The 19919-nt window shown below is 42.7% G+C and overlaps 1 protein-coding gene across 15 annotated transcripts in view; it reads left to right on the forward strand.

Annotated features, from left to right (window-relative positions):
* zmynd8 (zinc finger, MYND-type containing 8) overlaps nt 1-19919 on the forward strand; it is a 145056-nt gene that overhangs the window by 45114 nt on the left and 80023 nt on the right. For 14 of the 15 annotated variants that reach the window (XM_048549866.2, XM_048549865.2, XM_059652748.1 and 11 more), the window contains one exon: nt 19570-19652. In XM_048549866.2, the coding sequence (XP_048405823.2) occupies nt 19628-19652 (25 nt within the window). In that variant the 5' untranslated portion in view covers nt 19570-19627. Of the gene's footprint in view, nt 1-3355; nt 3455-19569; nt 19653-19919 lie in introns of those variants that run through there. The other variant, XM_048549864.2, reaches the window with a different exon arrangement.

Below are 19919 nucleotides of genomic sequence, written 5' to 3' on the forward strand. Positions count from 1 at the left end.
TGGACGAATGAGAGCAGATCTAGTTGAGGGATATAAGATGTTAAGGGTGATTGACAAAGTAGTCTTATAGAGGATGTTTTCTCTTCTGGGGCAATCTAGAATGAGAGGTCAGTAGTTTTAGGATAATGGATAGCAGGTTTGAAAGAGGGATGATGAGACATTACTTCTCATGGACTCATAGACTTCCACAGCACAGAAAAAGATCCTTCGGCATGTCACGTCCACTCCAGTCAAAAGCAACTACCTAACCAGTTGAAGATAACAAAGTATGGAGCTGGATGAACACAGCAAGCCAAGCAGCATCTCAGGAGCTCCTGAGATGCTGCTTGGCCTGCTGTCCTCATCCAGCTCCACACTTTGTTATCTTGGATTCTACAGCATCTGCAGTTCCCATTATCACCTAACTATTTGAATCCCATTTTCCAGCACTTGGCCCATTTTGTCTTGGTTTCTTTCAAAGGTCGTAATGTGTGGAATTCACTACCCCAGAGCTGATGGGTTATGGAGAATGGGCACAAAAGTGGACTTGAGGCTGAGATGAGATCAGCGTGATCATACCGAATGGTGGATCAGGCTAATGGGGCTGAATTATCTATTCCTGCTCTTGCTTCATCTGTTATGCCTGGGGAATGCTTTGAATTTATAATTCTCATTTATTTCCAAATCCCCCGTATCATTGTCTTTCTCTGTCATGACTTTCTCCAGCCCTGCAGCCTTTTAAGATCTCTGCTGCTTTAATTCTGGCCTTTTGTGTATCACTGATTTTAATCACACCCTTGTTGGCAGTCAAGCCGTCAGCTGGCTGGGTGCTAGGCTCTGGAGTTTTAGAAACCTGCCACTGAGCAAACACTTAGTCACCTGTCATAATACCTTCTTTGGTCTTGGTGTTAAATTTTCTCTGTTGGCAAATGTTTCTGTGAATAATGTCAAAGTTTTACTCCAGTAAATACAAGTTACTGATATTGCTGTCTTGAGCACTTTGGATATAATTTTCATCCAGTATAATAACTCAAAGCCATTAGTATTATGAAATTTGTTGGACCTTCTGTGAGCCGTTTGATCTCTGACTTTAACTGTCTGGCAGCCTCCACAAGCTTGACATTTTTTTTCATGCTGAACTTCCAATTTCACATTCAGCCTGTTGTCCAGATGCATACCATGCATCTGTAGAAAATTGTTCATTGTACACTTGCCTTGCCCTTAATATTGCTGAGCTTTCTTAAAATCATGAGATAGAGGAGCAGAATTAGGCCATTTGGAAAATCAGGTCTTTTGATCATGGCTGATTGTGTTTCTCAACCACATCTTCCTGCCTTTCTCACCATAATCTTTGATCTCTTTGTAATCAGGTTCCTAACTATCTCTGTCTTAAAGACACTGCATGACTTGGCATCCAATCTTCTATGCCCATGAGGACCACATCATACTCGTGATTGATTTCAATATTGTTAATGTCCCAGTATGAACCTTTCACAGGTGTCGACTAATCTAGAGTCTGCCAATTCCTGTCACGCACCTATTACCCATTTTCATGTCATACTTTGGTTTCCTATGCTACAGTGAGTACACTTTCAAAATCCTCAGATCCAGCTTCAGTTGCTTGCTTCAAGCTCTCTCCAACCTATTGGCATAACTTCTCCAGTTCTGTGCGCACCTTTTTTGTTGCTGTGATTTGGATAGTTTTTTTTCCAATCCCTCAATCTGTTGCACCTTCAAATTGAAATTTTAAGTCAGTATATCCTAACCCTGAGATTATCCTCTGAGAACCATGTTGATTTGCGTTGTGTTGTGATCACTGACCCCACTTCAAAAGCATCTTTAAAAGTTTATGATTTTGACCGTGCTTATGTTTTCATTTTAGTTGCTTCACTTTTTTATTATTCTTCTTTTCTGCCATCCCCCACAAACTGTTATGGATTCCTTCAGCCTATTTGTTTTTCTACTTCTCAATATTTTAGTTTTTCAATTCCAGGAACTCGTGTTGTATGCTGAGTGCTTAGTTTGTTACATACATTACATTTGCTCCAACAGTGTGCATCATCTAGAGAATTTGCTGCAGTTCCTTGGTAGCAATAGAATTCTCCAGGGCCACAATAATGATACACTGATACTTGACTTCTTCTGTAATTTGGTGGCCAGTATGTCAGCTGACAAACCAGTTTTACTGATTTGCAGGGTTCTTTCTTTACAAATCATGTAACCTTGTGGCCACACCATGTTGCAGGGCAACAACCAGGTCAACAGTTGCAATAGCTCCTTTGTGTTTTTAAAGACTTACAGATTGTAGAAGGAAGGGAGGACAGGAAGGAATGAGGATTTCTACACTTTGAGACTCTATTGATGTTGGTGTGACTGGGCCAGGAGCCAGACAACTGTAGGGAGAACGTGCTAAATAGCTCTGTAGTAAATATGAGCCAAATTCAAGTGGTGGCTGAGCAAGCAGTCTGCCGTAGTTGGATGGGGATAAATTGGGTGCCTAAAATTATCTTATCAGTGAATTTTGGCTCGTAGATGGGTAGCACCTACTTTTTCTATCTTTGTGGTACTTTGAAAGGAATTTGGGAAGATCTCATGGAACCTTGCTCGATCAAAACGATCAAAAAGAAGTTGGTAGGCTGCATCAAAGATCTTATTTGCAGTCAATTTTCCTTTGACCATTTATGAAACATGTATAAACTTTTATTTATTGGAAGAAATTTGTAAAAATTTTCATACTGGCATAGTTGGTTTAGTTTATTTTCATTTTTGTGTGTTCAGATTCAAAGTACCTTGAATGGTCTCTTTCACTTATATGGTCTGAAGCTCTTGGTTAAACATCTTGCCAAAATAGGGTGAAAGGTAGCAACTGACTTTATTTTCAGATTACTTATTTTTCCCTTCCTCCTCTGTTCCCATTTAATTTAGTCCAGAATAAATACGGTCTTTTCAAGTAGTGATGTCAACCTTCACACCTCAAGCTGAGAAAATAACATTCACTGTCATGACCTTACTGAACCTTATTTTAGTTTTCTCAATATTTAGAAGAAAATATTAAAAAATGGCTGCACTAGCAGGCCCTACATGGCACAACAAAGTGGAGTGAAACAATAATTTCATGTGCCATGTCAAAGCGCCATTGTCACTGAAAATAGCTTTTCTTTTCAGCAGCCTTTAAATTCCAACTCCCACCCCCACCATCTGCCCCAACCACCCGCCCTCCCTTTCTGTCTATGTGTTTGTCAATCTGCATGTATGCATGCTTTCCTGTTCTTATGATCTAGGCTGCAATGCAGAAAGATGCTGCCTGAAACAAGGTAGCAGCAGCTGTACAGCTTCTCGCTGCAAACCAATCATCTCCTACCATGTAGTGTTTAACCAATAGCAGCACAGAATAGGTTAAAGATTGACAATTGCTGTAGCCGGACTCAGAGAGGCCTTCTGGAAATTTCCTCCATCTTTGTTCCACCAAAATAAGGTAAATTCAGCCAAGCTGATGAACTTTATGTATTTTTAGTGTTTAAAAGAAGGTATGATACTCTCTGTCGTTTATGTAACAAGCACTACATGGCTAAAAGGAAGCAATTTCTGCAGTTCTGTTAGCAATGTTGTATTTGGTGCTGATGGGATCTCCTGTTCAAGCTGTGAGACAAGAACAGAGCCCAGTGCATTGACTTCTTATGCCCAGGACCCTCCTCTTGTGATATCTTGTCAGCTCTATTCTCCATTATTTTATTGTAACAATGACTAGAGCAAAAGCACCAAAAAATGTTAAGTTGATCAAAATACTGATATAATTCAGTGTCTAGGAGAAACAAATGTCATGCCCAAGGTAAAAAACCGGTTCAGACCGGTCTGAGCAAGTCTACCATTGCTGCATCTACAATTCAGCTGCTTTTTCTTTAAATATTTCAAGCCCACTGAATAGGAGTTATAGTTTTGCTTTAAGAATTTGGTCTGTTTGCAGAGCTGTGATGATCAAGATTAATTTGACATGTACTCAATTAACAGCCAAAAGTATTTTCTACAAAGATCATTGGGATTCTGACTGGCATTTAATACCAATGTAATGTTCTCATGGCATTGTTTTTCATTTGTCTGTAATAGTTACTCAAGCGTTGGTTTTATTTAGCACATTGACTGCCTTGCATTGCAGCCTGATGCAGTTATTTTCTGTTGGTTAATAGACTTAATTGTGTCCTAAGTAGCTGTGTTGTACAGGATTGCAAGCTTGACAATTGCCAGAGTGATTATGAAGAGTGCCACCATTTTAAGCACAGGAACAGGCGGACAGTGCCAGGTTCCATCTTTGGACTCGACATGCGTAAATATTGTGTTTAGGACAAGTAAATGGCTGGTAATGGCAATTGCATGGAAAACTGAGCTATGTCACAGCAGTCTGGATTTCTGATTTTGTTTTTCTAAAATAAAATCTGACAAATTCTAGGGAAAATTCATTCCTAATGATATTCAGGTATTTCCAAAACCAAAACATAATTTTCTTATTAATTGGGGATTTTGTGATTTGTGTAGGCTAAATGAATTATACAGAGCCATTATTTTTGTCGAGACACTTTTACTGAATGCACTTTTCAGTTTGTGTGGACACAAAAGGTATTAATGTTATCGTTGTAAGATGATAAATATCTAGCTCGCTTGTGCTACAGAGTATCCTTGTAATTGATTCATCTCGTTGCATGATGCTGTTAATCTCTATTTGCTTTATCACAAACTTCTTTAACATGAATATAGACCTTGCTTAGTTTCGATGCCAAAGAAAGTACATTAGTGGATGTAATTGGCAGTTTGCCACTTCGATTTTAAAATTATATATGCACTGATCTTAAAAAGAAAGACATATTGAATTTAGACCAATGGTTTGAGGTTCAGTTGATCTACATAATCCATGTACTGTGCTAGCCATTCACACTGGGGAATATTGAGCAACTGTATGTTGCACTCAGATGAGGGAGTGCTGCGGGTTAATCTTGAGGCCCATGTTCTGAATGTGACTTTGGCCCCCTCCCACGCTAAATATAAACTGCGAGTTTATTTCCTGAGCCTGGCTAATTTTATGCTGTTTTGAAACCTACAAACAATTTTGCAGGTCCCTTCTGGGTCTCTATTTTGTACTGAATGTTTGTTTATTGTATGAGTTATAAATATTTAAGTATCCCATTACATTGTTTTGGAGAAGGAAATTACACATGATTCTTCATATAACAGATGAAGAGAATATGTCGTACCACACTTGGTATGAAAAATATCATGAGTTAAGGTGACTGGAAAACTAGAGAGTAACAAATGGATATTTGTTTTTGGGAGAAGAGTGATTTTTTTTTTTTTTACTATGTTTATTCTTGTTTTGATGCATTTATTGTACGGATCATTTATAAAGCCTTGTGATTGGGGAGAACAATCAATAGAAGCCATGTTGGAGAAGAACTGATGTAAGAAAGTAAACACGTGCATGATTGATGTAACCTGCTGCACATGTACCTTTTTAATTATTAGTTTATTATTTAGCCTTTTTTTTTAGTTTCATCTTTCATTCCCTGAAACATTTTTTTATTGCTCTTTTGAATTTTGGCTCACGATGAAGTACAAATTTAGTAAGAGTTGGCAATACCTGCCAAATGGTGATTCTGAAACTTTTATTGTAACAAATTACTAAATGCTGCTTTGTAGGCCCCTTATACTTTAAACTATAGAGAGGAATGTTCCTCTTTTATACTTAGAACCCATTGCACAACCCATAGGATTACACCTTCTAAATAACAGCTCATATTACAATGTATTCCTGTTTTTCCAAGTAGTAACTTTGTGTGGCTGATTCCAGGCACTTTCCTCCGTTTTCAGGTTATTTCTTGTGTCCACCACTAGTCGTCATGACTCTTCTTGCCCCTGGCCATAACATATTTTGTAGCATCCTCGGATGGTAGCCGGTTATGTATGTTTGTCTAGAGTCCACCTCCCCTGCGACATTGTGCTGTGGTAGTTTGCAAAGCAACCTCTTTTTGCTGACCACATTGATGTGCTGTCTGTATGTGATATCCTTTTGATTTTGTAGGGAAACCTGGAACCTGTTTTCCCCCTTGCCCTCGTTCACATAGCACTATGAAGCACGTTAACCTTGTATCTAGGAAGAAATCCTAGTTAACTATTAGTTCACAATATAAATGGACTGCTTGCATTTACACCCCTACATCACGCATCTGGCAGTTTGGGAGATTCTGCTTGTATTTTGCTTTCAAGTTCGGCAAATTTTCCAGCTTGTCTCACTGGTCCTGTTTAGGGTGTGGTTAGGATGGGAGGGGGGGTTGCCACAGGTTGTAGGATCTTTTGTTCTAAGGGTGCGGACAAGATGGAGTCAGTCTTACCACTACCAGATGTAGATCAGAGGCAGCCATCAGGCTGCAGAGGTGAGCTTTTTTTAAAAAAAGCATTTGCTTAGTTCTTTAGGACTTTGTTCCAGTTGTTTCTTAATCCTTAGGCCCTCCATTCAACCCTTTGTATTCCCTATGCGCCACTTCATGCCTGTCCAGTTACCAGTCCGAAAGATCCTCATAGCCTATGGTTAACCTTATGACCACCAAACTCCAGCATTTCAAGATAATAAAATGTGAGGCTGGATGAACACAGTAGGCCAAGCAGCATCTCAGGAGCACAAAAGCTGACGTTTCGGGCCTAGACCCTTCATCAGAGAGGGGGATGGGGAGGAGGTTGGTAGGGTGGTGTGTGAGAACGAGGGGGATCCTCTTGGGGCGGTTGTGGCGGGGGCGGGGTGTGAGGGATGTATTGCGGGAAATTCGGGAGACGCGGTCAAGGGCGTTCTCGATCACTGTGGGGGGGAAAGTTGCGGTTCTTAAAGAACTTGGACATCTGGGATGTGCGGGCGTGGAATGTCTTATCGTGGGAGCAGATGCAGCGGAGGCAGAGGAATTGGGAATAGGGGATGGAATTTTTGCAGGAGGGTGGGTGGGAGGAGGTGTATTCTAGGTAGCTGTGGGAGTCGGTGGGCTTGAAATGGACATCAGTTACAAGCTGGTTGCCTGAGATGGAGACTGAGAGGTCCAGGAAGGTGAGGGATGTGCTGGAGATGGCCCAGGTGAACTGAAGGTTGGGGTGGAAGGTGTTGGTGAAGTGGATGAACTGTTCGAGCTCCTCTGGGGAGCAAGAGGCGGCGCCGATACAGTCATCAATGTACCGGAGGAAGAGGTGGGGTTTGGGGCCTGTGTAGGTGCGGAAGAGGGACTGTTCCACGTAACCTACAAAGAGGCAGGCATAGCTGGGGCCCATGCGGGTGCCCATGGCCACCCCCTTAGTCTGTAGGAAGTGGGAGGAGTCAAAAGAGAAGTTGTTGAGTGTGAGGACGAGTTCAGCTAGGCGGATGAGAGTGTCGGTGGAGGGGGACTGGTCGGGCCTGCGGGATAGGAAGAAGCGGAGGGCCTTGAGGCCATCTCCATGCGGAATGCAGGTGTACAGGGACTGGACGTCCATGGTGAATATGAGGTGTTGGGGGCCAGGGAATTGGAAGTCCTGGAGGAGGTGGAGGGCGTGGGTGGTGTGACGGACGTAGGTGGGGAGTTCCTGGACCAAAGGGGAGAAAATGGAGTCCAGATAGGTGGATACAACGCATTATCCTCCGACACTTCCACCATTTACAATCCGACCCCACCACCCAAGACATTTTTCCATCCCCTCCCCTGTCAGCTTTCCGGAGAGACCACTCTCTCCGTGACTCCCTTGTTCACTCCACACTGCCCTCCAACCCCACCACACCCGGCACCTTCCCCTGCAACCGCAGGAAATGCTACACTTGTCCCCACACCTCCTCCCTCACCCCCATCCCAGGCCCCAAGATGACATTCCACATTAAGCAGAGGTTCACCTGCACATCTGCCAATGTGGTATACTGCATCCACTGTACCCGGTGCGGCCTCCTCTACATTGGGGAAACCAAGCGGAGGCTTGGAGACCGCTTTGCAGAACACCTCCGCTCAGTTCGCAACAAACAACTGCACCTCCCAGTCGCAAACCATTCCCACTCCCCCTCCCATTCTCTAGATGACATGTCCATCATGGGCCTCCTGCACTGCCACAATGATGCCACCCGAAGGTTGCAGGCACAGCAACTCATATTCCGCCTGGGAACCCTGCAGCCATATGGTATCAATGTGGACTTTACCAGTTTCAAAATCTCCCCTTTCCCCACCGCATCCCTAAACCAGCCCAGTTCGTCCCCTCCCCCCACTGCACCACACAACCAGCCCACCTCTTCCCCCCCACCCACTGCATCCCAAAACCAGTCCAACCTGTCTCTGCCTCCCTAACCGGTTCTTCCTCTCACCCATCCCTTCCTCCCACCCCAAGCCGCACCCCCAGCTACCTACTAACCTCATCCCACCTCCTTGACCTGTCCGTCTTCCCTGGACTGACCTATCCCCTCCCTACCTCCCCACCTATACTCTCTCCACCTATCTTCTTTACTCTCCATCTTCGGTCCGCCTCCCCCTCTCTCCCTATTTATTCCAGTTCCCTCTCCCCATCCCCCTCTCTGATGAAGGGTCTAGGCCCGAAACGTCAGCTTTTGTGCTCCTGAGATGCTGCTTGGCCTGCTGTGTTCATCCAGCCTCACATTTTATAATCTTGGAATTCTCCAGCATCTGCAGTTCCCATTATCTCTGAAACTCCAGCATTTGCCTTTTTACACCATTGATGCCAATTTTCCTAGTAACCCCCATGGCAGACATTTGGAGCTATGATGTGATAAAGTAGAATGAATTTCTGAATATTTACAGGAGCTCACCCTTTTCAATAAAGCACAATTAAATCCCCTCTGTACTTAATCTCTTAGCAAGACAAACAGACTTGTATTCATAACCCAGATCAAAGACAGCTAATCCTTTGATAACCGCTTAGAACTATCAGTCAAACTGAACTTACTCTGCCCCTTCCCTGCCAAAAAAAAGAAATTAGTTGTGGAAAGTAATCAAGAATTAATAATACTATAGTTATGGCATTAATGGTTATGTCAGGAAACAGCCAGAATGCTTTTTTAAACTTGAGCAGGCAGATTTCTTTCAAGAAAGAGATGGATAGAGCTCATAAAGATAGTGGAATCAAGGGTTATGGGGATCAGGCAGGAACAGGATACTGATTGTGGATGATCAGCCATGATCATAATGAATGGTGGTGCTGGCTCGAAGGGCCGAATGGCCTACTCCTGCACTTATTGTCTATTGTCTGTTTTTCCCCTAGTTTTTAAGGGGTTGCTCATTGAAATAATTGACAGTCCAGCAAACCTTATGTACCATTTAAGGGTATTTACAACTCCAATAAGTATTTTTGTTTTCCACAGTCTAGAATATTGTCTTTGTTCCAGTGAAAATGGTTTCTGTTTGAAATCAGCACTGACCTGGTTCCTGCTGACATTTTGGAGGGTCCACAGAGCCACCTCAATTCTGCACAAGTCCAGGCCTCAGACTCATTATAAATTCAAGCCTACTGCTATTATTGCTCAGCATAAATAACTTGCATCTTCTCAGGAGAACTATTTAAGCCTCCAGTTTGATCTCTGACAGTCATACCACTAGGTTTACCTCCTGATAGCCTTCAGAGCATGTCACACTGAACCTTTTTAAAGATAAAAGCTTCAAAAAAAGAAATGATACCACAACACAATTTTTATAAACCATTTAGAAGCCTGAAGGAAGTCACAAATGATTAAACTTGCCACTTGAATTCTGAGCGTTATTTGGATGGTGAATTTGGGGGAGGGATCCTGACCCTGCCCTGTTCTTAGATGACAAAATGTGGAGCTGGATGAACACACCAGGCCCAGCAGCAACTTAGGAGCACAAAAGCTGACATTTCGGGCCGAGACGTTTTTCTGATGAAGGGTCTAGACCAAAAATGTCAGCTTTTGTACTCCTGAGATGCTGCTTGGCCTGCTGTGTTCATCCAGCTCCACATTTTGTTATCTCGGATTCCCCAGCATCTGCATTTCCCATTATTCCTACCCTGTTCTTGTTTGTGATCCATGGTGAAAAATATAGTCATTGCAAAGCAGCAGCCAAAATATCTTAAAAAGATTAAGACTAATTGTATGAAAATGGTTGTGACCATCATGTTATGACATTGTGCCTTTTGTCCAGCTAAATGTTTTCTGTGCATGGCAGTGAGATGCTAACTGACTTTGTCAGCAAAGTAACTACCATAATTTCTTGGATTTGACATTGAGGGAGGGAATTCCAGAGCTTAGGATCTGTGCAAGTGCAATCAGAGCCAATAATAAAAGCAGTTGAGAAATCGGGAAGGTACAAATGACTTGAATTGGAGGAGTACAGAAATCTGTCTGGGTTGGACGAGGCCAGAGAGGGATATGAAAACCACCATGATAATTTAATGACCAAGAGCCAATGTATGTTAGCTAACAAAGAGACAGTTGAATTAACTTGGTATGAATGTTGGATGAGTTAAAGTTTGTAGGAGGTAGTAGATGGGAGACTAGCTTGGAAAACATTGGACTAATTGGTTCATAGCATACCTTATTAAGAGTTTTAGCAGCAGATGGAACTGAGGTAGAGGTAGAAAGAATTGATATAGGCTGTGGATAGTATATGGGTATAAATTGCACCACTTAGCATGCCACAATAATAAATATCCAGTTCAAATTCATTGACATGGAAGTGGAATGGAATTGATGGCCTGAGGATGGATTTTTGAAATGAGGGTCTGCATATTACTTGCTCATTTTCTTCTGAAAAATGGCAGCAAAGCATTCTAAGTACTTTTTGATGCCAATTCATTTATTATGCCTAAAGCTTAAAACGGGTGTGAGAATTTCAGCAGCTATATTACTCTGTGTGTTGATCAAAATTTAACTTTTAAATATCTCTTAATCTGTTAAAGATACTTGTAGCCAATTTGTTCAGATGTAACATGACCTGCCTCTGGAGCAGGTCCAACTTGAACCCAGGCGTTCTGGCCCAGATCTTGGGACACTACATCTGTGCCACAAGAACCTTGCTCAAAGCTTAATATGTTATATTGGCAGCAGAGTCTTAAGCAGCTTAAGTTGGACTACAAGCTGGAATGTCACTTAGCTTCACTTGTACCAGTCACGTTTGGACATAGAGCAGTTTTTCCGCCGCCTTCGCCTCCACGCTTACTTCTTTAACCAGGACCCTGACCCTCCCTCCAACGACCCCTTCGCACACCTCCAACACAAGTCCTCCTCCTGGACACCACCCCCAGGCCTCCTGCCCTCCCTCGACCTCTTCATTTCCAACTGCCATCGAGACATTAACCGCCTCGACCTCTCACCCACTCCAACATCTCCCCTGCAGAACGGGCAGCCCTCCGCTCCAACCCCAACCTCACCATCAAACCCGCAGACAAAGGAGGCGCAGTGGTAGTATGGCGCACTGACAACTACATCGCCGAGGCCAAATGCCAACTCTCTGACACCACCACCTCCTACCCCCCCCTTGATGATGACGCCACCCCCGAGCACCAAACCATCATCTCCAATACCATGCATGACCTCATCACCTCAGGTGACCTCCCACCCACAGCCTTCAACCATATTGTTCCCCAACCACGCACTGCCCGCTTCTATCTCCTTCCCAAAATTCACAAATCTGGTCAACCCATTATCTCCGCCTGTTCCTGCCCACCGAACTCATCTCCACCTACCTGGACTCCATTTTCTCCCCCTTGGCCCAGGAACTCCCCACCTACGTCCGTGACGCCACCCACACCCTCCACCTCCTCCAGAATTTCCAATTCCCTGATCCCCAACACCTCATTTTCACCATGGACGTCCAGTCCCTATTCGCCTGCATTCCTCATGCAGATGGCCTCAAGGCCCTCCACTTCTTCCTGTCCCGCAGGCCCGACCAGTTCCCCTCCACCGACACCCTCATCCGCCCAGCTGAACTCGTCCTCACCCTCAACAACTTCTCTTTCAATTCCTCCCACTTCCTACAGACAAAGTGGGTGGCCATGGGCACCCGCATTGGCCCCAGCTATGCCTGCCTCTTTGTAGGTTACGTGGAACAGTCCTTCTTCCGCACCTACACTGACCTCTGGATACAACGCATCACCCTCTGACACTTTCGCCATCTACAATCTGACCCCACCACCCAAGCTATTTTTCCATCCCCACCCTTGTCTGCCTTCCAGAGAGACCACTCTCTCCATGACTTCCTTGTCCACTCCACACTCCCCTCCAACCCCACCTCACCCGCCACCTTCCCCTGCAACCGCAGAAAGTGCTACACTTTCCCCCACACCACCTCCCTTGCCCCCATCCCAGGCCCTAAGATTACTTTCCGTATCAAGCAGATGTTCACCTGCACATCTGCCAATGTGGTGTACTGTATCCACTGTACCCGTTGTGGCTCCTTCTACATTGGGGAAACCAAGCGGAGGCTTGGGGACCAATTTGCAGAATACCTACGCTCGGTTCGCAATAAACAACTGCACTTCCCAGTCGCGAACCATTTCCACTCCCCCTCCCATTCTCTAGATGACATGTCCATCATGGGCCTCCTGCAGTGCCACAATGATGCCACCCGAAGGTTGCAGGAACAGCAACTCATATTCCGCCTGGGAACCCTGCAGCCATATGGTATCAATGTGGACTTCACCAGTTTCCAAATCTCCCCTTCCCCCACTGCATCCCTAAACCAGCCTAGTTCGTCCCCTCCCCCCACTGCACCAAACAACCAGCCCAGCTCTTCCCCCCCACCCACTGCATCCCAAAACCAGTCCAACCTGTCTCTGCCTCCCTAACCGGTTCTTCCTCTCACCCATCCCTTCCTCCCACACCAAGCCGCACCCCCATCTACCTACTAACCTCATCCCACCTCCTTGACCTGTCCGTCTTCCCTGGACTGACCTATCCCCTCCCTACCTCCCCACCTATACTCTCTCCACCTATCTTCTTTACTCTCCATCTTCAGTCCGCCTCCCCCTCTCTCCCTATTTATCCCAGTTCCCTCACCCCATCCCCCTCTCTGATGAAGGGTCTAGGCCCGAAACGTCAGCTTTTGTGCTCCTGAGATGCTGCTTGGCCTGCTGTGTTCATCCAGCCTCACATTTTATTATACTGCAGAAGTATACAGATGCGTTAAACATTTTTCCTCACATGTTTCCTCATGTAGGTGAATCTAGGACTGGGAGTGACATCTTTGCCTTAAAATGGAAACAGAGTCCCTTTTTTTCCTCACACAAGTGACTTTGAAAATGTGCTTTCATCAGTTTTTGAAGAAGAGAGCCCTTTCCATGTTTTTAAGGCAGAGGTAGATTCTGAAAAGCAAGTGGGTGAAAGGCATCACGTGTAGGTGGGAATGTGGAGTACTCCGATCAGTCGCAATCTTCCTGAAATGTCAGCTTTTGTGCTCCTGAGATGCTGCTTGGCCTGCTGTGCCCATCCAGCTCCACACTTCGTTATCTTGCAATCTTGTTGAATACTGGAATGGTGTTCAGGGGATAAAGACCCTCTTCAAGCTTGAAATTGGTATGTCCATGTTGTGGAAGCGTGCCGTCGTCAAGTTGACTGCTATGTTTGCTGATGTAACAAGTCTCCTACACATCAAATGCAAATTAATTGATGGCGAGTTTTTTTTTGGGAGCATCAAGTTGGAATGCAAATAAAATTGGGTTATGTCATCAGCTGGATTGTTTGTTTTCATTTTGATTTTGTCAGCTTATTGTTACAATTTGCACAGTTTCTATTTATGGTGTCTTTGTCGTTGGCTGTTCGAAACATCTCCAGTAAATCAGTCTCTCCATTCTTGTCAGGCGTAAAGAAGTGGGCTGGGTCCTTCAGAGAGAGCTGAATGTGTGCTGTTAAAGTCATAACTATATATTGAGTTTGATTTGCAAATTCTTAAGCTGATTGCACTTGCAGAATTTTTAATACCAGCCAATATTTCGGGGAAAAAGAAAGTGACCTTGTTATCCAAGTACCGTTTTTCTTTCCTGTTGGTGATTTTACAGATAGGATAATAGTTTCAACATTGACTTATTTCAAATAATCCCTAATATACTTCTGAAAACTACAGTACAAATTTCATTAAAAGTAAGTATTTGCTAGTTAAACAAAGAGGAACTTCTGTTTTCTGTTGGTCCTGTAAATATAATTGGGAAAGAACAAGTGTGGTAATTTCCATTATTGTATACTTGGTAAATGCAACATTCTTATTGGGTGATAAGAATGCTAATGATGATTTGTAAAAAATTTGATCGTCAATTAGCAATATTTGTTGTAATTTGTTGTAATTTTCCACTATTGACCAACTTACAATCTAAATCGACTAAGTTGCTAACCTGAAACTGGAAAATGTTCTTTGAAAATGTAAGACAGTGATTATGCAAATTGTTAGCTTCTGTTGGAGTCTGAATGAAGAGAAGTTGACAGCCTCTTTTGGGGAAGGAGCGAAGAAGCTGTAGATTCTAATCATGGTTGGGATATTGTTTATTCGAGTAGGCCCAATGTGAACCTCTTTGTTAGAGGCACTAAGTCAAGTGGATTTGGAAAAGGAGCTTAAAATAAAGAATAAACTTCCTCGCGTACTGTCCTTTGATTGAAGTGTTTTTTTTAAATCAGATTTTAATGTTATCGAGACAGACTGGTTTGATCTCAACTGAAATATTTGTATCCAATACTGGATGCTTTGCTTTCGTAATGATGTAAAGGATTGGAAGGTGTTCAGAAAAGATTTGTGATTCATTCTGGGAATAAGAGACTTTGATTATGAGGATAGATTGGAGAAGCACAGGTCAAGAGTTCGGGTGAGGGGTGCAAATATACAAAGATTTACAAAGCAAAATGCTATGGCAGTATTGCAGGGTTTACATCCAGAGTAGACCCAAACGGACAAAGTGTACAAATGCAGAAAAACAGCAGCTAATAAGGGAAAAATGCTAAGGCAAAACTTAATGGCTGTTCGCTGCATGTAGTATTCAGAGAGAAATAAATGAGTTAATTGCATGACTGGAGGTTAATGGGTATGATCTTAAAGCAACTGCTGAGACATGGTTATTAAAGAATCAAATCTCGAACTATATGTAGAGTATATGACCTGTCAAAATGACAGACAAGCTGGAAAGGATGATAAGATGGCTTTGTAAGTATAAGACTGACCAATTATGACAACAGAACTGATTTTGAATCAGAAATTTTCAAATCCATGTGGATTTAGGTAGGTAAGAAAAAAATGAGGAAGGAAAAACTGGTGGGAGTAGTCCATTTGCCCAGCAAGAGTAGCAGTACTAGAGGAGAGAAAGTAACCGGTAGCCATGAGCCATATGTACTCGACAGTTTCTTAGAATCATGTTAGGGATCTCAGCAGGGATCAGACAATTTTGGATCTGATGATGAGTAATAAGACAGGTTTAGTAAGTCGTCCCAGAGTAGAAGTTCCCTGTGGGAGTTGGTGACCAGACATGGTAGAGTTTAGCATTTCCTTTTTGAGAGTAAAACTTGCGTTGTGGAGCCATAGATCTACAGCACAGGAAACGGCTTGGCCTGTTGAGTCTACATTGTCAAAAAGATCCACTTAACTATTCTAATCCCATTTTTCAGTCTGTTGCCTGAAGCCTTGCATGCTTTGTGAGTTCTTGATTCCTACCTCCGTCTGGGTGAAAAGACTTCTTCATCTCTTTGAAACAACCTACCCCTTACTTCAAATCTGTGCCCCTGGTTTTTGATCCCTCCACCATAGGGAAAAGTTGCTTCCTGTCTATGCCCATACTTTGAAACATCTCGATCATGTCACCACCACACCTCTTCTCTTCCCCCCCCCCCCCCCAACTTGGTTTCCTCTTCTCTTTTCTCTAAGGAAAACCTCTTCAGTTTGTCTAAACTCTCCAGTCCAGCCAACATACTGGAAAATCTCTTTTGCACCCTCTCCATTGCAGGCACACCCAGCTATAATGTGGATTCCTGAACTACACAATATTTTAACTATGGTTTAATGAACATGTTATACAGTTAAAGCATAATTTCACCACTCTTAAACTCTCTGCCTTGGCTAATAAGAAGGGTCTAGGCCTGGAACATTAGCTTTTGTGCTCCTAAGGTACTGCTTGGCCTGTTGTGTTCATCCAGCTCCACACAAGTGTTCTATATGTTGTCTTAGTCACCTTATCTACCTCTCCCTACTACCTTTAAGGGACGAGTGTACATGCACACCGATCTACCTCTGATCCTCTTTGCGTCCCAGGCTCTGACTGTTCATATGTGTTATCTTACCTTGTTTGCTCTCCCCAAGTGCATCACCTCGCGCATATCCAGATTGAACTCCGTGTGTCACTGATCAGCCTGTCTATACTATCCTGTAGTCTAAGTCTCTTTACAGTCTCTTTACTGTTTGTACCCCTTCACCCACACCCGACCATCAATCTTTGTCTCATCTGCAAATTTACTGATCAGCCATTCTACATTCCAATCTAAACTGATTTTTGCATGCCACAAACATCAAGGGCCGCAACACTGATCCCTGGAGAACTCCACTGGATATAGGCCTCCAGTCACAATAACACCTCTCAACAGTCATGCTCTGCTTGCTTCCATTCAGTCAATTCCAGATTCAAGTAGCCAAATTTACTTGGATTCCATGGACTCTTACCTTCACAATCAGTCTGCCATGTGGGGCCTTGTCAAAAGCCTTGCTGAAGTCCAAATAGACTGTTGAATGCATTGCTGTCATTTACATAACTGATCACATCTGAAAGTTGGTCAGACGTAACCTCCCCTTAACAAAACCATGCTTGCTGTTCCTGATTAACCCTTGCCTGTTCAAGTGCAGATTAATTCTGTCCCTCTGAACTACTTCGATTAGTATCCCCTCCATGACATTATAGTGATTTGACCTGTAGTGTCCTGGTTAATTCCTTGCTGTCTTCTTGAATAATGGTGCCCCATCGGCTGTCCTCCAGTTCTCTGGCATCTCTCCTGTAGCCAGACAGGTATTTGAAAATTAATGCCAACTCCCTTGCTATTTACTTCATTTTCTCATTCTGGGGGAAGGCACTGGTAGTGATATTATTGCTAGACTGTTAATCCAGAGACCCAGATAACGCCCTGGGACCCAGGTTCGAATCCCACCGTGGCAGAATTCGAATACAATAAAAACCAATGTCTGTAATTAAGGATCTACTGATGACCATGAAACATTGTTAATTGTCATAAAAACTCCTCTGGTTCACAGATTTCCTTCAGGGAAGGAAATCTATCCTCACGTGGTCTGGCCAACATCTGACTCCAAACCCACAGCAATGTGGTGGACTCTCAGTTGCCCTCTGAAATGGCCTAGCAAGTCATTCGGTTGTACCAATCATTACCAAGTCTCAAAGAAATGAAGCCAGGTAGATCACTTGGAATCAATCTGGGCACCGGAAATGACAATGGCAGAAACAGCCCTATTGACCCTTCGAAGTTTCCCTTGCACAAACTTACTCCTGTAGGGCTCCTGTTTTCAGCCCTGTGTATCTGTCATAAGCTTCCATTTTTCTCTTTATCCAGTCTTGTATATCCCTGGATTTATTGGTCCCATCCTTTTTATCTTTTATTGGAAAACGTTGGCACTGTGCTCTAAGCTATTTCCTTTTTGAATGTGTTCCACTTCCCTGATACAGGTTTACCTAAAAGTTTTTGTCACGGTTAACTCTGGCTAAACCATACCTGGCCTTATTAAAATTGGTCTTCATCCCCAGCCAGTTTAGAAATTTCATTTCCTCATTCTTGGCCTTTTCCATACGATCTTGAACTAACAGAATTATAATCACTCCTGCACAATATTCTCCCTACTAATTATTTGAACCACTTGCTTAGCCTCATCACCTAAAAGTAAGTCTAACCCCTCTTTTCTCAGGCCTTCTACATATGTCTTCAAAAAGATCTTGATGCAGTTTAAGAATTCTGCTCCCTCTAACACTTTCACACTGACTACCCCAGTTAATGTTGAAAGCTGGTATTCCCTTACTTTAACTACCTTCTTTCTTTCACATCTCTCTGAAATTTGATTACATACCTGCTCTATTGAGCTAAACTTTTTTAAATAAAAGTAATTACAAAGGAATGAGGGCAACGTTGGCAGAATTGGACTGGGAATTGGGTTTAGTAGAATCATTGAACAAAATTGTGACTTGCGCAAAAAGTTCTAGAACAGGGATGAGTGTACTATTGTTAACAAAGGAAGTTAGGGATGGCATCAAATTGGGGGGACAAAAAACATAATTTGGCAAAGTTTTGTAATAAGCCAGTGGATTGGGCATGTTTTAAAAGCCATCAAAAAAGTAGAAAATAAAGTTTGAGGGTAAAACAGTAGAATTTTAAAAAAGGGTGGCAAGAGCTTCTTGAAATACATAAAATGAAAGAGAGAAGCCAAAGTAAACATAAGCCCCTTACAGGACAGGGCTGAAAAAATGATAATGGGGAATCAGGAAATAGAACAGGAGTTGAATACTTGGTGTCAGTCTTCACAATGGAAAACCTGATTAGTATCCCAAAAACACTAAAGGTGAAATAGTAGGAAAATTAATAGGGCTAGTCTGAAAAATCCCCTGGATCTGATGGATTGTATCCCAAATATTAAAGGAAGTAATTGCACAGATAGTGGATACATGGCTGGTGATCTTCCGAGAATCCTTCGATTCTGGAAAAATCCTGAAGGATTGGAAAACAGTTGACTAACAACACCCTTACTCAAAAAGAAGAAAGAAATACAATGACTGCTAATAATAGAATAGTTCTGAAGAAGTGTATTTGGACTTAAAATGTTACATTCTTTCTGTCTTCGTAGATGTTGTCAGACCTGCTGAGTTTCTGTAACTTTTTTCCATTTTTATTTTTTTGCTGATGCTGTAAATGTGAAATATTTTGCTTTAATTTAACTATAGGCTAGCTAGCATAACGGCTCTCTTTGGGGACAATGTCAGTATATAATTCTAAAGGGTATAAGAGCAGAACATTTAGACATACCAACACTGTTTGATAAGATTTTGTATGATTTCATGAAGGGAAATCGTGCTTGACAAATTTATTGGTATTCTTTTGAGGACGTAACAAGCTGGATAGATAAAGAGAAAACAGTGAATTTAGTATATTTGTTTTTCCAAATAACATTTAATGAGGTACTTACAAAAGACTACTTTAGGTACAAGTCGATGGTTGATGAGCCGGAATCCTGTTGTGTGGTGGAGCAGACTGGAAGGGCCGTTGTGATGTTGAGAGTAGTATGTTTGCATGGAATAGAGAAATAGCTCTGCAGCCCTTTGCAGAAGTAACCCACACCCACTTGAATCTATTTTAAAATCCAAATTTGAAAAGTGATATAATTTATACACTTTTTCATCACAGCAGTAAGTGGTTAGTATCTTGAATGTACTGTATGTGAGTTGGAGGCAGATTCAATATGGCATTCAAAAAGGAATTAGATCAAAAGTTGGAGAGAAAATTTACAAGGTGGGGAATGAGACAAGTTCCATAGAGCTAAATGGCTTTTTGATTTTTATATTGCTGCTATATGATTTTCTGCAATTTTCATTACAAGGCAGTTCATTTATTTCTTTATGTAGTTTGGCTGAGGACCCGCCTAAACAGGAGCAGGAAGAGGAGGAGGAAGAGGAAGAGGACATGGAGATATCAACCAGATCAAGAGGTGGGTGAAAGAAAATCTTTCTATCTTGTGTCTGTCTTCTCCTAGCTACAGTGACAGACAAATTGTCTGAAAATGATGAGTTGACTCCATGCTATTGAAGTAATCCATTTATGTAAAATCATTGCCCATGGATTATACATGTGACTGTTGTTTTTATGTATATTCTAGCTTTAAAATTCTCATTTTCAAGTTCCTTCATGGCCTTGCCCCTCCCTAGCTAGGTAATGATTAGTAATTTTCACTCGGAGGATAGTGGGGATCTGCAAC

Source organism: Stegostoma tigrinum, chromosome 19, assembly GCF_030684315.1.
Source record: "Stegostoma tigrinum isolate sSteTig4 chromosome 19, sSteTig4.hap1, whole genome shotgun sequence".
Taxonomy (NCBI): Eukaryota; Metazoa; Chordata; class Chondrichthyes; order Orectolobiformes; family Stegostomatidae; genus Stegostoma; species Stegostoma tigrinum.